Below are 16,425 nucleotides of genomic sequence, written 5' to 3'. Positions count from 1 at the left end.
TAAGGAAGGTTCCGAGACGCTCAACACGAGACCCCGGGCCTGTAGACAGTGAACTAAGAGGTGGTACTGGTGGGTATTAATATTTAATGAGAAAATTAATTATTAATTTCACTCAGAACGCTCCGGGGCTCGGGAAGGCAAACCGCTATTTTGATGTAAGCGCACCACGGTTGCGTACCGTATCACCATGACGACCACAAACGACCGCGCGCGAGACCGTGCCCTGCGTGTGCCCTTGTGTTGCACAGGAAGGGGGCGCATCGTTTACAGTATAATTGCACTTGAAGCTTCTTGATACATCCGTCCCCCCCCCGTCCCCCGTGGGGGTGGTGGAAGGGAATTAATTATGCTCTAATTACGGGCGCACCGTAATTTCCACGAACCCGCACGTTGGAGTTGAGGGCAGGCGCACGGAATCGGCCATCTTCCATTGCGCGGACGCGTCAATAGACTTTTCAATGTTCGGGAAGAGCTGTGTTCTTGGTAAAGCCGACATGTTGCCTATCAGCTTGTATCGCAGCCAACCGCACACACACATACACGCATTAGGAGGCCATTGTTTGCTAATTTGTCCTAGTGCGGGAAGTGGTTAAGCTTTTGTCGGTAACCTGTGGAGTGTGCGAGAATGGCGATTGACATGCAAACGCGCGGTTCGTGAGGTTTGTTTCGGCTTCGCACACTACGCACTGGTAGGTTGATTGTACATTGCTCACATCAATAGAAGCACAGGATCATTCTAGGCGCGGTGAATGCACCTGGATGAGTCACAAGTTGTGCTTGAGAGGCAGGAATGTTGATGAACGTTCGACAAGAAACCACCCTGCTGCGTAAGAAAGGTGCGGGAAAACGTGTGCACTTTCCGTTGGCCACACACGTGGAACAGGTTGGGAAGAGAAGTGTTCGGGAGGATGAAAAAAAAACAACCGAGAAGCACTGTATAATGTGTGTGCGTGTGAAGGAATAAATAAATGTTACAATTATTCATTCATCGACAGGAAGTTATGTGGGGACGAGGGAACTGAGAAGCCCAACAAAGCCTACAAAAACTTAAACATGACACAAGGGCGCGCTGAGAAGGAACAACATGGACGAAGGTGATACTATTTCTTAGGTACTATTGTGACGGAGAGAGTTTTGCATTTTTATGTGAATTGTTTTTTTCTTTTCTTCTTCTTCTTCTGAGCTGCGAGAGTATTGTAATGAACACTGTTCGTGGAGAGAACTAGATTACCATGTCTGGGTCTTCTTTTTTTTCGCGTAACGACCTATTTGGGTCTTAAAAAGCCTATGCGCTATTATTTTACCCTGTACAACTAAATAATAATCAAACTCCACAAAGATATGATTCGAATAAGAATCAAATACTGCCGGCCTTAAAGAAGCCGGTGCATCTATGCAATAGACCACTGAGCTGGTCATCCTACAGACAGTATAGAGCCCTTAACAAAGTGAAGATCCGTTCTTGCTACTAGTCGTCTAAGAACATGTCAGCACTTAATAAGTTTTTAATGTACTTTCAAGCAACAAATTTATACACAATTTCAAGGTCCTACACCCAAATGTAACTGTAAACAATAAACCAAACGTGCTTAAAATCGCTCACCAATACATTACTGACCGACACCTTGCAACTCTGCGGACATGCGCTGGAACAGCCGCTCCCTCAGCAGCTGCTGCATGTGCTGCCAGTGCTGCAGCTTCTTCAGCACGCGCGGGATCAGCTCCTTGCGCTTGAAAAAGTTCTCCTCCGGCCCGTCGCGCTGCTCCACCCGGCTCATCATGTCGTAGTCCGGCTCGTACCCGATCGCACGCAGAAAGTGGTCGAACTGCACCGAGCAGTAGTTCTGGTAGATCATATCGATCTCAAAATTGCGCCGCTCGTCGGGCGTCATCGTGGCTGTCTCCCCAAACGCCACCCGGAAGATTTGGTCCAACTTGGGCACGTGCTGCTTCACCTCCACAACCGGTTGCTCTTTGCGGCGCAGGCGTGACCGGGGTGGTTTCACCTTGTGATCCGGCTTCTTGTGGGGCGGTGCAAGCCCACGCTTTAGCTGTACCGCCAGCTGACTGATCCGGTGTTCCTCTTCGGCGGCCCGGACAGCCAGGATGTTGCGCCGCCGCCGGCGGAACCGAACCTGCTGCTCGACGGAGTGTATCAGCGGGGCGGGCATTTGGTCAAAATCGGCCAAAACTTGCAGCACCATCTCGAAGATGAAGCCGAAGCAGGTGACACCGGATAGGCGAACGGTGGATGAGCCTTCATCCCGTTCTTTCGCGGGCAGTAGCTTACCGTACACAACCGCAACCAAGCTTTCGATCTCTCGGTTGCGCACATTGTGGATGGCGTCCTTGAGCGGCCCCTGGACCAGCTTATCGAACAGTTGCTTCAACTCCACCGTACGCTTCTCGTAGAACCGGCGCCGCTCGTCCATGTCCTGTATGAAGCATCGTATCGCTTGTATTTGATTGGCGAAATCGCGCTGCACCCGGTCCGATTCCGTTTCCGCGTTCGACTTGACCCAGTTCATCAGGTCTAGACGGGAAAGCAGTGTCATGGAGTTGGTGTTTAGTTCCGCCACGCCCTCGAGCAGTTCGGACGACGTCGAGAACGCTTCGTGGACTGGTTTGTGCTTCGTCAGGTACTCCGTCTCGAAGAAGCGCTTTACCGCCCAGATATCGTTGCCTTCGTCGATGTTGCGGATGTTAACCACATCACGCCGGCCGATCGAAACCGGGTAGCTTTCGAGCTGCCCATCACCGTGCTGATGTATCCAGTCGTTGCGTTCGCGCCATTCTTTGGGCATGATTAGGTAGAGGAAGTTTTGCAGCTTCAGCCGCTGCACCCAGATGCTTTCGAGCCGTACCACCTGGTTCCACAGGCTCGTCATACGGCTCTGCAGATGCTTTAGGCGCGACTCCAGCTGGGAGGAAGTTTCAAAGTACGGTTTCACCGTGTCCAGCACACGCATCGTGGCACTGAACCGTTCCTGCCGAATGGTGCGCACCGCTTCCCGGAGCTCGCTGCAACGCTCTGCCAGCTGCTGGTAGAACTCATTCTCGATGCTCTGCTTGCGCGTCTGCCCCACGATGTACTCCTCGCGATAGTACGTCTCAAACTGGCGGCGTCCCGATTCGCGCAGGTTGTGTATCGCGTCGATACGCGCAAAGTTTCGTATCCGCGGCCGGTACGTCAGCTCATTGCGGTAGTGTGCATCGAGCTGGGTGGCGAGGCGTGAGTGATACTTGCCCGATTTGCTCGTCCCGAGCATTTCCGCATCGAACGGAAGCTCCTCAACGTGCAGGCGCTGTCGCACATCCTGACAGCCCCGGGAGCGTGCAGTGTGGAAGCGACTCTTTCTGGCATTTCGTTGTGCGATCTGCTCCGGCGTTGGCACGACGTAAGGGTTGTTGTAATCATTCAGCTCACCCTGCAGCTCGTGCAACTGTTTTGAACTGCTACATTTCATCGATTTCTTCACGATGGGAGCATCTCGTTCAGCCTTTGGGGAACGTTCGCGAAAAAACTCCAGGGGAAACTTTCGCCCATTCAACACAATAAAGCTGCCACTTGTGTCGCTTAAACATTCGAGCGTTGAGGCGTCCGATGGCGATTGCGAAAGGTTTGGTTCGGCTGCCTGTTGTCCCAGCCAATCGTGCTTCAAATTTCGAAAGAATCCTTCTTGCAAAATATCCTGATACTTTGCACGCAAATTTTCCACCCTTTGCTGGAACGAGTCAACGCCGGACGCTAGCGAGGTGGTAGATCTTTCGGAGTCACCGGGACCTTCGGAGGAGGACATTTTGAAGTGCTTTCGGGTTTGGTGGAGCGTCACGACCCGCGTCAATCGTGCATTTCATGGACTACTTCTCTTGTTTAGAGCTGGAATCGATAGCGAGGCGTACAGTGAGGTTAGATCGCATTTGGGTACGTTGCTATGGTACTAGGCGGCCGTAGCAACATGACAGCACAATGTTCTAGAGTTGGCGTGAGCCGATTACCACGTTTATTCACATGTTATTCACATGTTAGCTACGGAGTCGGCTGAGAACTGGTCGCAAGATTTCTTCCTGAACTTAAGGTGTTGATTAAAAGGGAGCTACTATACTAATGGAACATTCACTTTGGAGTACCGCCGACGGTAACTGAGCCGTCGAAAATTAAAGCCAACTGGTCGGTAAGTGAGAAAATAATTGATCACTCTTTTCGGACGTCGGTGTTGGAATATTCACGTCCTGTAAATCAGGACTTTGTTGCTTTACCGCGCAAAGGTTTGCAAAGGAATTTCGACATTAATTTAGCTCTGGTACTCTGGTCACCAAGATAGAGTTTACCTATCGAAACCCCTACTGAGACACCGTTTTGGGTTGTAGAATTCACGGAAGCCTTCACGAAGTTTGCTGTCAATCGTGCTGTACGTTTGAGTTTGATGAATTACAACCTTTTTAAGGCGCATGAGTTGTCGTTGACTGCAATATCTTACGGGGGTACTACTGTACACATCCACCCCTGTCTGGATTGTTCTGCACATAAGGTAGTGGAATTTATGCAAAAAAACTCTTTCCTCAAGGAGATGCATGCACGTACTTGCTGCTGGAGAGTACATTAAAGCCGTGCGAATGAAACCAAACGAGCAGCACATATTTGCCGATAGTTTCATTTTTCATGCTTCCCCGCACGTTGCACACGTTGCTGCAGACGACACCGCGAGTGCAACAACGCACCACGGGCTGACCACTTTTGGTTGGTCCGGGGCTTAATTAATTAATCAAAATTCTTGCTGCCGGCTACGGGATCGCACTACGAAGTTCTTCGGTGTGGAACGGTGTTTTTTTTTTACCTTCGCTCTTACGCCTATTCGCGTAGATGGGTGTGTGGACTGTGAAATTTATATACACTTTTTTTATTGCTCTAGTACCTTCCCGCGCCGATATGCCGTGAAGTGTTGTGATCTCCATTTATGTAAGGTCTATTGAGATGAACTGCTGCGATGATGCGCGTGTGGTTTTGCAGTGGTCCGAAGTGCTAGCCTATCACCTACCAGCTACGGGTCCCTTGCGCTTAGAATTCCATTCGTCTGGTCAAAGTCTTCACGTTGCTGCGAGAGTTGCTGTGTGTTGGAAAGCGGTCGTTGCGTGGCGATTCAAAGTCACGTTCTTCGGTATCTCCTACCATCATGTCTGGAGGGCGCACTCGCATGGGTGAAGGTATGAATGGCAACAGCAAGGGCGACGCGCAGTAGGGAGGAGTTTGATCGTTTCATCAATTCAAGGATTGGCACCTGAAGTATAATTTTTATGGTGTCGGTGACTCCCGCGTGTGGTGCGGACCGGGACCGACGCAGCATCGACGCAGCATAAGCGATCGCGAGCGTACAATACGCACCCAGCTCCTTATATGAATTGCAGATCGCCTCCCACCGGTACCGGTCGCTGTCGGTCGGTGTCGGGGAAGGTGTTTCTGTGCCGTGTCGGGTGTATCGGGTACCCTTGCAATTGCGGCAGCCAATGGTGCCAGTGAGTGACAGTCACACGTCGGCCCCAATCGCCGTTTGACAAGTGATCGTCGAAATGGAACCTATCGAAAGATCCATTATGCACACCAACGTACCTTCCTAGAGCCTTCTTAGGTGATTCAGTTTTCTTGGTTAATGTATATAAAAACATTGATGTATAGAAAAGTGCTTTGTAACATTACTCCAAGGGGTATTTCAAAAGATGCGTTTGCTTCTAACATGATTACAATATACGTAGACATTAATTAGCCCATCCTGTATCGACCTGTCGGCGCAATTTAAACATGAAACGATATTGATAATTTGTCTTACAAAGCTTCCGTCGTCGGGTGACTGATCTCGTCTCGGTCGCTTCTAGTTGCCTTATGGCGCATGTTCTAGTTTGTGAGCATGTCCAAAGCATGTTGCACTACGGAAGTTATATTTAATAATACAGAGAGGCAGCCTATTCCCCTATGGTTGGTTAGTTCATTTCCAAGAACCATGCAGCATAACGAATTCAGCAGAATCGTATGGATGTGTGGATGAGACAAAGTACGGTTACGACAAGTTCCATGTGGTACGCTCTGGGGCAAGTCGGTGGAAAACAAGTCCGGAGGGAATATTGTCGATATCGTTTGTGCGTGTTTGTTTTTGCGCTGATGTCTGCTGCTTGCCATGCTGCCTGCAAGAAGGTCGTCTTGCGCCTGATCAGTCAATCAAAAGCGAGTTCGGGTGCATGACACACCACGACACCGATATGTCTTCGTAATAACCCTTTTTCCCTATACCTTTCCCTAAAGAAACATACGTGAAAGCAAGGCTGGCTAATAAACACTCGCTAAAAGCGCCACCTTCAAGTAGCGTGTGATGTGTTATCCTCGAAATTCGTCAAACCTCAATCAATCCATCAAACGGTACGGGTATCGCGCATCGATCAAACTCTCTGCAGACGACACAGAGGCACAGTCTTGATGGAGGAGATTGTATCGTGCGCTGGTATCGCGGTGGCGGTTTCTTGCGGTTTTGCAGTCACCCCTTGGATGGCCCCGTTTTCGATGCAATAATCAATTCAGTTCAAGCCCTCTCGCGGAGACGCACCACAGCTGCCCACCAGGCTGGATGACCAGTTTTTCCTCTTCAACTGCTGGGTGGCTGCTGTTCTGTGGCTGTCCCCGGACGGGCAATTCTTTGTGCGGGCACTGTGGTGAGGCAGCGATTGTCATCGTTTAATCAAGATAATTGACTAATTGACTGGGTTATCGCAGGATGCGAATCTAATTGAAGAACGCGACACAACAAACCGCAGCTCTTCCAATGGCCGGCGGTGCACCTACACGCACGCGAGCGCGAGAATCGATGCGCGAATCTCCATCACCCAGGAACGGGAGTAAAAAACGAAACCGTCGAACGTCGATCAGCTGCAAACCGTGGATCGCGTACATGATTGCAAATGGGTGTGCAAGAGATGCGGCACAATAAAATCGACAACAGCACAAAAACTAGACACCCTGCGGATGATACCGATATGGCTAGGACTGGTGAAAGTCTCGCGTCTCGCGCGTCGTTGTTGCTGGTGGTGCTTCACTAAATTAGCAATCCGTCCCGATTGGCCCGACGGTCGGTGGCCTCGTAACGGGAGTGTTTTGTGCCCTCTCCGGGTAAATGCGTATCGAATTAATTGCAATGATGTTGTTGATTTGATTAGTGCGCGGCCGATGGGGTCCCTTGAGGGCTATTTTTGATGTCACTGTCAGCACGATCGTCACATTCTACACCGACGCCGGGCATGGTTGGGTAGAGTTGTAAGCAGTTTCCTTCGCTCATCCACAACCGATCGTGATCGTGATAGAAATACAAATTGGAATTATCAAGAAAAAAGTGAGTTTCGTTCTAATTTTTGTGAAAGTCTTTACTTTCCTTTCCTACAGACTCTCAAACACGCATAATCAATTAAACGGTTTACTGACATCTTTTTCCACCGTGGTAAATCATCTCTTTGGCCTTCGTTCGGTGCAAACCATGGATCGAAGTTATTTTTCATTTTTTATCGCTTTACGGGAGAGCCATGATACCTATTGGTTTGGAGTTCTGGCATCCCGTCGCGAAAGGCATGCTGCAGACAAAGCGTCGATCGTTCCGAACGTACGGAAAACCAGTGTGAGTGAGTGGTTCTAAAATCAGAACTCGTGCTGACTTTTAACAAGCACCTGCAGCGCTTCAAAACCCTGTATTTGTTACCTTCGCATTGAAGCGTGATTGATTACAAACGATGCATCGATACAGTACAGGGGCAGCAAAAAAAAGGTGATCGTTGTGCAACAAGAACAAATAAACAAAAAAAGCTCTTTTAAAATACAACTTTGTCTTGCGGCAAAACGGATTCATAGCTTATCATTATGCAACATTAAAAATCCTTTAAAAAAGTTGTAACCATCTTTTGACGGTACGGCAGCGAAAAGGGAAGGTCTAAAAACAGAGTGTTATCGCCACCGATCGACTTTGCGATCGATACGCATGGGATGACGCATGGGATGACGCATGGAGGACACTGCTCCACATCACGGGGGTGTGCAGCAGCATCGGTATGTGGCGTGGAATGCAATTCATAAGACGTTGCTCTGATGCGAACAAAAACGCACACAAGCACACGAAAGTCGACGACGTCTTCCCATCGACTTGGCATTCTCTCGGATGCTTTGCCAAAGCGTCCTCTCCAGCGTCTACATAAATCCACACCAAACACTCGCGCACACAGACACTGCCCCAGACAGTTTTTGTGCATCGCAACCGATACACTAACACACCCTTGACAGGAGTGTACAGTACACTGCTGGAATGCGGTAAAGGTGCCAACGCGTTCGAGTGCGCGATTCCACGCAATACGCAATACGGAGATGGTGCAACGTGCGTTCGTTTGAGCTTCCGTTTTGCTTCCATCGTGCCCTGTTCCATAATGGCCCAGTGTAAGGTGAAGGAATGGTCATCATATGCGGGCATTACGTTTTGGTGGCATTCAGAAAACTACCCTCATTATGTTGTCACGCACTATCGTCTCCTTCTGGGTCGCGTCACCGCTGTAAAGGGTGCTCTGTGACTAATCGTAGGTTCTAGGAACAGTCTAGAAACATATTTTTTTTACATAATTACAATTTTCTTCTTCTTCTTTTTCTCTGATTCCACAAAAACACAGTTCAACCAAGATCTCTACTCATCGTCCGGTGTGCCGTTGGCCGCCTCGTCCAGCACCTCGGCCGGTTCGCACTCGCCGTGCAGCCCGCTGCTGCCGCCGTCGCTACCGTCGAACTTAGCGGCCGCGGCCGCCGCCGCACAGTCCAGCTCGACCCTTACCTCCTCGGCGACGGTGACGTCCGTCAACCAGACCGCCATACCGACCATCCCGCTCGGTGCGCTGCAGAGGCACATTACCAAAGAGGAAGACATCAGCACCGCCCGAAGTGACACGGAAGGTACGTAGTAGCAGCATATTATATTATATCGCCAAAAGACGGGCGAACGTGAAATTTAGAACGCTCAAAACAGAGTCTTCTTTCCAATCGGAAGGCACACCAATGCTCCACCAAAGCTGACAAATCGCAATCGGAAAAGAGGGAAAAACCCGCGACTGTTATTGCAACCCTCAGGGAATAGAGGGCTGTTTCGGTGGTGATGGTGCATCATTTATTATTTATGATTCTGATGATTGATAATGGTCGAAGGACAATTTATTTATTGGCCTTTTCGATCCGGTTCCTGCATCGGCCACAGTGCATGGGACAGCCGCAGCAGTACGGTTGGCACCGGTGTGCATCTTTCCTTTGATGCGCAACTGGGCCCTTCTTATTGCTGGGCTGCCACTGGGTTCCGTTTTTCGATGACAGCCCGAAGAAAAAGGGCAGGTGACGACAGGCATGCATGTTTGTATCGAGGGGTGGTTTGTTTTTTTTTTGCTTTTGTAATACATACATAGATATGTGTATGAATTGTTATGATCCGGCACCCGCTGGCCCGTTTGTTTTGTGCGTTGCGAAACGGATCAAAGATAAATTATGAACCTGCAGAAACAATAAAGCAGCAGAAGCAGCACGGTCGATGGATCGGCATGCCGGTTAGAGTTGATCATGCGTTTGCAACCACCTATTGGTGCTGTTCCTGCTGTCCGGCAATGGAAAGCAATAAAATAATCGATCGCATAATCGTGTAGCGTGGCAAAACAAAAAAAGAAGCGTGGTGTGGAAATTGAAAGTGAGTTTGGCATCGCGGGAAAGCGTTGACATTGAGCACGGCAAACACAAACCGGCTGGTGCGGGATTTTTTTGTTTTGTTTTTGCTTCTCTTCCTGTACTTAGGAAAGTGATACCTGGTGGCCTGGTTGCTTTATTGGTGCCAGCAGATGATGAGCAGATGATTTAAATAGCAAATATAATAAAAAAAGGAAAATCAATGAAAGCTTGGTATTGGAATAGCAACCATTTGTTTAGAAAAAAGGCATTCAGTTGAACACACTTTTAAAGTTGCTGTTAAGCCACACTGGCCTTGCTTTCCAGCTGCTTGATGGCCCGAGTGTGTTGCTGCTTCAAATCTGAATGATAATTTATTCCGATCTCATTATGAGGCGGCTCATCTACCTTCGAACATACTACACCTTTAATTAAACGGCTTGATGAACGTGAGCAAATTAATTGTACTGATTCGATACGAAATTAATATGCCAGCCGCATTACTTTTGCACGATATGCCTGTATACTCTTACCCTGTAAAGCTCTACCTTAACGCCTAATTAATTGACGTTCTCCATTACTCTCTCTCTATCTCCCACAAAGGAACCATATCCGGTGCGCACAACGATAGCTCGTGCTCTTCCGGCCCGGACTCGCCGCACAACCTAAACCAGCAGCAGGCCGATGCGAGCGGGTTGGCAGCGGCCGCAGCTGCCGTGGCCGGTGGTGGTGGCAGCGGTGAATCGTCCGGCGGTCTGATGGCCGGCGGTAGCGGAAATGGCCGGGCACAGTACGTGTCGGCGACGTGCGTCGTGTTTACGCACTACTCGGGCGATGCGGCCAGCGTGGTGGACGAACACTTTTCTAGGGCGTTAAATTTTAGCGATAAGAATAACAAAGGTAAGTATACTGGGGTGGGGTCTTTTTTCTTCTGTTTTACTCCCGTTGGTTCCATTAAAAAAGGCGCTTCCATCCGCCACCTTCCAGCTGGCAAACACAGCAAATGCAAATGATCTACACGTGAGAGATGTGATCATGATGCGCGTTTGGGGGAAGGCGCCAGCAGGAAGCGGCGAAAAACCAGGCGCAACCCCATTAAACTAACGATCCCCATGAAGCGTCAGCGCGTTTTAATTAGCTGTTTATGAGTTTTTATGAGCAGTGCAGCGCTTCCCCCGCCCGCCCACAGGCTGTTGTGTTTGTGTTTGTGGAGCGGTTGTGTCATAAAAACATAAGGTTAGGCATAAGGTTAGGGCCCCCGATGGGTCGTAAATATAAATCACAGCCACAGGCGGGCCCATAAAAGCACGGGACACCTCTTGAGGGCCACATACACACGCACAGGGCTAAAAATGTTAGTTTATGCGTTTACGGGAAGAGGAGATGATCGTGACGGAAGGGTTTGCCTAAGGGAAGATGAAAATCTGGGCGCACAACCGCTCGGAAAAGGAGTCGTTGTCGCAACAACGCTGTCACGCGAAGATAACAACACAGTGGAAGCGTGTGTGGGGATGGTTTTTCTGTTTTTGTGAGGCTCAGCTGGCGGGGTTATGTCACCGTGTGTGTTGTTACACAGCCCTTTTACTGCTTTTTGACATTCCCAGAATCAATCGAGTGCAGAGGTTTTAGGGGCCTATATGGGATAAGGATTTTCAAGCTGGCGGGATTTTGGGGGAGAATCGATAGAATTGGAACCGCAATAACAAGATGTCGCGTTACGCTGTGGTTATACTTTATTTGACATCTTTATAGTTCTGTGGTTTTTTATATGTCACAAGCAATAGGATAGGATTGAGATGGTGTTAAACGTTAAACGGGTTCATTACGAGGGAGAAATCGGATAGGAATGAGTTTTGGTGGGTTTATCACAGCCAATTCATTTAAGACGATTGTTATTAGGATCTAAAAAGATGTTTATTTTTTCATCTCATAATGTCAATGTTTGTTTGTTTTATGAGGCAAATGCTACAAAATGTGCTACTGTAATGGTTAAAACCACTTAATGTAATCTATAAATTAACATTCAAGGAAGCTGATTCAACACAACGACGATGATTGATTCATGCGGAATGCGTGCATCATTCGCCCGGAGTATTTCCTCCCAAAACGTAACGCTGACTCAATCGATAGGCTTTCGGGGGCTTTCCCCGGTCAGCAATGCCATTGTTTTCTTGTCACCAAGGATGTCATCGGCAGGCGTGGAATATAATGATGTTGCGCTGGTTTGCGCTGGGTCAAAGGTAGCCTGTCAGCGTAGCGATCGTATACCGAGGAACCAAACAGCGCACGATGGTTCTTGGAAACAAGGTGTACAAGCAGTACCTCGGGAAGATCATCAAAAGAGGAACCACAAAAGTTTATAGCCATAACAAACTGCTTCCGAACGTCGATGCTACCAGAAGAGGAAAAAACAAAACAACTTGGGGGAGTTTTCGTACTCCACGGGGTTCCTTTATGGGTGCGCGATAGAAAGATAAAGCGCAACGGAACGGCAAGAATTGTTGAAAGATGTAAGGAAAGGGGTTTGTTGTTGTTTGTGCTATTGTTGAGCCAGACGTCACAAAATACAAACACACGCTGGTGCTGCTCCAGCAGGTAGCGGCATAAGGTCAATGATTTATTAACCTACAAATGGGACAATTATGGTTATGCATGCCCAATGGTTATTACACGGCAACCCTGTGTCCCGTGGAGGAGTCGCTCCAGAAGGCTGGAAGATGCTTTATTGATTGTATTAGACATACGATTGAAAATGACAACAATAACTTTGATTGATTTATTGATTGGAGACAGAGGTACAGTTGTCAAGTAGTGCCGGTTAACACCCTGTCCGTGATTGGTTCAAGTCTCGCATAAACCGAGCTTTAACTCAAATGATCTTCTGATTCAAATGATTGGTTGCTTAGAAATGAGGCTTGCAAATGGGTGTGGAGCTGACAATTAAACATCCTTTATAGAAGTTGAAAGGTTTATTCTGTAATGTGCAATAAGTCTCTAGGACAACGACTCTCCTCAATTCCAAGACAACTTCATTAGCAAAATCTCAAAAGAGTAAACTTTCTACTACCTTCCTGGGAGGTCCAAACGGCACCATAAAAATTACTCGGATTTTTACGATGATCATCCCCCGAAAAGGCTTCATTTGCACCCGCCATTAAGGAAGTAATGGGAAGTAAATGGGACGAACCTTAAGCCTCAGCGCGTTTAATCACAACAATGGCCGGTTTGTGTAAACAGGTGTGAAACGAAGACGTTTGGTGTAGCGGGTTTAAAGTGTGAACCATAAAATTTAATGTTGCCAGTTTAATGAAGGTGGCGGTGTGATAAACTCCAGCAGTTCCTGCTCGCAATACATCTAAATGTGAATGGAGTAACGCGGGTCGTAAGTTGTAACAATAAAATTGTAACATTTTTTATTGCTCACACTTCACTCGCTCCGCCCTATTGTGTGGTGAGTTGCAAATGCAGCTGAAATGCATCCGGTTGTGCAGATAACAACAAAAAACACGCGCATTTCAATTGGAAGTTTTTATCGCGGGAAACCTAACCCAACTACTGCCGCTTTTCCACGGTCAATTTCTCTCCGTGGTGCTATTCCCTTCTGCACTGTGCACGGTGAAGGTGAGTGATGCGTACGAAATATTTTAATGGTTGTTTTAACACATGCAAAAAGTGGAGGTGCCTTAGGGGCAGGGTTGCTGCGTTTGTCAGCATTATAAGTGGCCATAAAAATTAAAATTCTCCAATGCACCTTTTCCCTTTCAGCAGCTGAGTTTTGCGGAGGGGCAAACAAGCTAATGGGAGTTGTTGTTGTTGTTGTAGCGAAATGCTTCATTCTGCAACAATTTTAATGTGGCCATTTTGATACAGTAGATGCGTTCGCTGGGTCGATCTCTTTTTGATGGGTGCTGAAGAAATTGATGTAATGTTATGAGCTGAATTTAAGCTACTCGCCTAGTCGCAGGCCGCACACACTCTGGTGGATTACAAGTTGGCACTATAAATCCGGTTTCGTTTGTGGTGTGTGTGGTAATGAGAGTGTGGGGTAAGGGGCGAGGAAGAGAAGGTGGCATAGGGCAAGGTGCCCGAGCTGGTGCCGAGATTTGGGGCACGGTCGAAAAGGAGGAGAAGGAGGTGGAGATTAAATGGCGTCATTTAAATTTAAATTAAGATGATTAATGCCTCGTTTGTGGAGTCGCCGAGACGACGATGTGTCGCGACGTTTGCCCGCGTGTGTGTGTGTGATTTAGGATGTTCTCGTGTTAGGGGTGTTGTGAGAGGCAAGATTCTGGGCAAGACACGGGAAGATTTAAATGGTTGCATGATAAATGGCGGCAGCCCGAAAGCATCAAAGCATCAAAACATATGTCCACAAAGTCGCACAGGTCGGGTTGGGTAAGGGAGGGGGTAGATCGCGGTCGGTAGACTGTTGTTTTGGTGACACTGTTCGCGGGTACGTTTGGCACAAAGGATGCACCAGAAATATGTGGTGGGGGGCTGTGTTGCAGTGCATATCATCGCACGGATGAGGAAGCGAAATAAAATGCGTGACTTATTACGCGCTCGCCTTGCACCAGCCTCGTAAATTATCTCTAATGATGCAAATTAAACTGATGATAATTATTTGTATTCGGATTTGCGTGCTTGGCAGGCCCTTGTGGCAGGCTGCAGTGTCCCGGCGGTGCAGCAGATCTATGTATTGCAGTTTAAGCTTATAAAAGGGACCGTTACAGACAGAAGCTTATATTGTGGCACATTACAGCTTGAGAACAAAAACAAAAACCCTTTTAAAAATCGTCACCATGAGTCAGCGGTTTCGCCGAGTTTTCTTTACACTCCCAGCGCGTCTCATTTGCTGTGAAAATATTCTACTATTTTTGTGAGGGTCTCGCCCAATTTTTTGTACCGTCGTCGCCCCGCCGGTCCAACACACGCACGGGGATGGAGGGCGGAACGAGGGAATAAGAATTGTTTCGTTGGCCCGAACGAACTCGTTATGAGATAATTAATTCATTGCGTTCGGTTTGGTTTCCGATTGCGCCACCACGGCCACGGGACGGGCGCGACTGGCGCACAGGCTGCCGCCGCCGGACGTCTAATATGCGTTGGAATGTCGTCTTACAAGACGGGAGGGACTCTCCCCGCCCGGTTTGGATGTGTCGGATGAAATGCGTGATTCGTCAAAAAATACGCGTGCAAAACCGCTCGAAACACACAAACGGACGTAAGGTGCGACCACATCATCTTCGCACCAGCGTTTGAGGGGCAGGATGGCAGTGGCGAGCGGGCAAGGCTCTTCCGCGAGGCGTAAGGATCGGACCGTGGGTTAAACTTCTTTTAAAATTCACTAGGCGTTAAACGCGCAAGCTCGCGAAAGAAAATCGAGGAAAATGAAGGAGTCAAAGGAATGTGGCTGCAGCGTCACAGTGCATGACAAAAGAGTGGCGATAGGGTTAAGAATTAAGAAGCGAAGAGCGAGCAACATCTTGCGTGGTTTGCAAATTCGATTAGACGTTGAAAACGGAATGTTTTTTTTTTAATGTTTAGTGGATAGAGAAAATATGTTGTGCAATACAAAAATTGTACAAGATAAAGAAAACTATTTAGCTTTTCTTACCGATTCAACTTCAAACATATTAGTTTCGCGTGTTTAAATGTCGTTGTCGCAAAGCAAAATTTCATTCTTTGACTAAATTTATCGTTTCATTTAAATACATTTGAACTTGAAGCAATTTGAAATCAACCATAATTACTAATGGCCCATAATTACTGGTTTAAGTCTCGAAAGCCTGTATAGGCCGGCATGTCCGTGTAGGGCGTTATGCCAAATAGAAGAAGTACTAAAGGCCCATTTAGGGATCAACTTAAAGTGTTTTTTTTATTTTAAATTTTTAAATTGCATAGTAGATGTACGAACGATTTATAAATCAATCCCAAGAATGTTGCTTTCTTCACCTATTTAGACAATATTAATATTTTTGAAGTTTAATTTATGAACAAATTTATGCTACAATTTCACCGAGCCCTTTTCACGCTCACACGAACGATAATGAAAAAAGCTAATGTCACCTGATGTGACGTCAAACGTCTGTTCTCCGAATTGTTGTGGGATGCATTACGCACAAATTTACGATATGAAAATCATCACGCCATCGTGAAATTGGGTGGAATACACACACAAACACACAATGAGAGATCATTAACGAAGTGGTAAATATGCTACAATTACCGCAAATCACGTCACCTCGGCAGTTCTCTAGGCAGCGTATTGTTTTCGTTCAAAGGTCAATCTTCATTCAGACTTGAAAAAGAAAGAAGAGAAGCCGATGCGCGTGACTGATGCACATTCCTTACAGATCGTTTGGGCGTTTGGTAAAAATTCGCCCAAAATTGCATCGTAAATTTTGCGGTTGGCAAAGCGAAAAACAAACAATCGCACGCTCAACCCGTTTTTTTGCGTGCTTTACCCTTACACTTTTGAAGACTTTGTTGGGGTTTTCAGTGGATCGAAAAGGCATGCTAGCGGCGGTTGACGGTTGTGTGATGGTGCTGCAGTGTACGATCAGAGAGTACTATCCCCACAACACCGGCTAGACGCCAAATTATGTCTGGCGAACTTAATTTAGCCGTTTGCTCTTTGATCGAAGATAATAAATTTAATTTCTTAGCTACCAATTTTACGCTAAAATAAGTACTGCCTGCGGTGGTGCACG

At 47.6% G+C, this 16,425-nt stretch overlaps 2 protein-coding genes and 1 long non-coding RNA gene across 7 annotated transcripts in view; 2 read left to right on the top strand and 1 right to left on the bottom strand.

Annotated features, from left to right (window-relative positions):
- The window catches only part of LOC121596631 (protein vestigial), a 48,121-nt gene that overhangs the window by 11,042 nt on the left and 20,654 nt on the right, over window positions 1-16,425 (top strand). For all 5 annotated transcript variants that reach the window (XM_041921734.1, XM_041921733.1, XM_041921732.1 and 2 more), the window contains exons 3-4: window positions 8,686-8,962; window positions 10,316-10,612. In XM_041921734.1, coding sequence (XP_041777668.1) covers window positions 8,686-8,962; window positions 10,316-10,612 — 574 coding nt within the window. The remainder of the gene's footprint in view (window positions 1-8,685; window positions 8,963-10,315; window positions 10,613-16,425) is intronic.
- LOC121596630 lies at window positions 1,470-4,066 on the bottom strand. The gene is made up of 2 exons (XM_041921729.1): window positions 4,000-4,066; window positions 1,470-3,880 (listed from the first exon to the last, which is right to left on the bottom strand). Exon 2 carries the CDS (start codon window positions 3,798-3,800, stop codon window positions 1,611-1,613), a length of 2,190 nt encoding a protein of 729 aa, XP_041777663.1. The 5' UTR covers window positions 3,801-3,880; window positions 4,000-4,066; the 3' UTR covers window positions 1,470-1,610.
- On the top strand, window positions 4,025-7,126 carry LOC121596633. The gene is made up of 3 exons (XR_006005299.1): window positions 4,025-4,175; window positions 6,296-6,699; window positions 6,761-7,126. It is a non-coding gene; the product is annotated as an uncharacterized LOC121596633 (long non-coding RNA).

The sequence above is a fragment of the Anopheles merus genome, chromosome 3R (assembly GCF_017562075.2).
Source record: "Anopheles merus strain MAF chromosome 3R, AmerM5.1, whole genome shotgun sequence".
NCBI classification, from domain to species: domain Eukaryota; kingdom Metazoa; phylum Arthropoda; class Insecta; order Diptera; family Culicidae; genus Anopheles; species Anopheles merus.
Note: the sequence above shows the minus strand (reverse complement) of the source record. Positions and strands in the feature narration are given on the sequence as shown.

Coding starts and splice junctions, on each gene's coding strand:
- LOC121596630 (XM_041921729.1), bottom strand. CDS start 3,800: ATGTCCTCCTCCGAAGGTCCCGGTGACTCCGAAAGATCTACCACCTCG.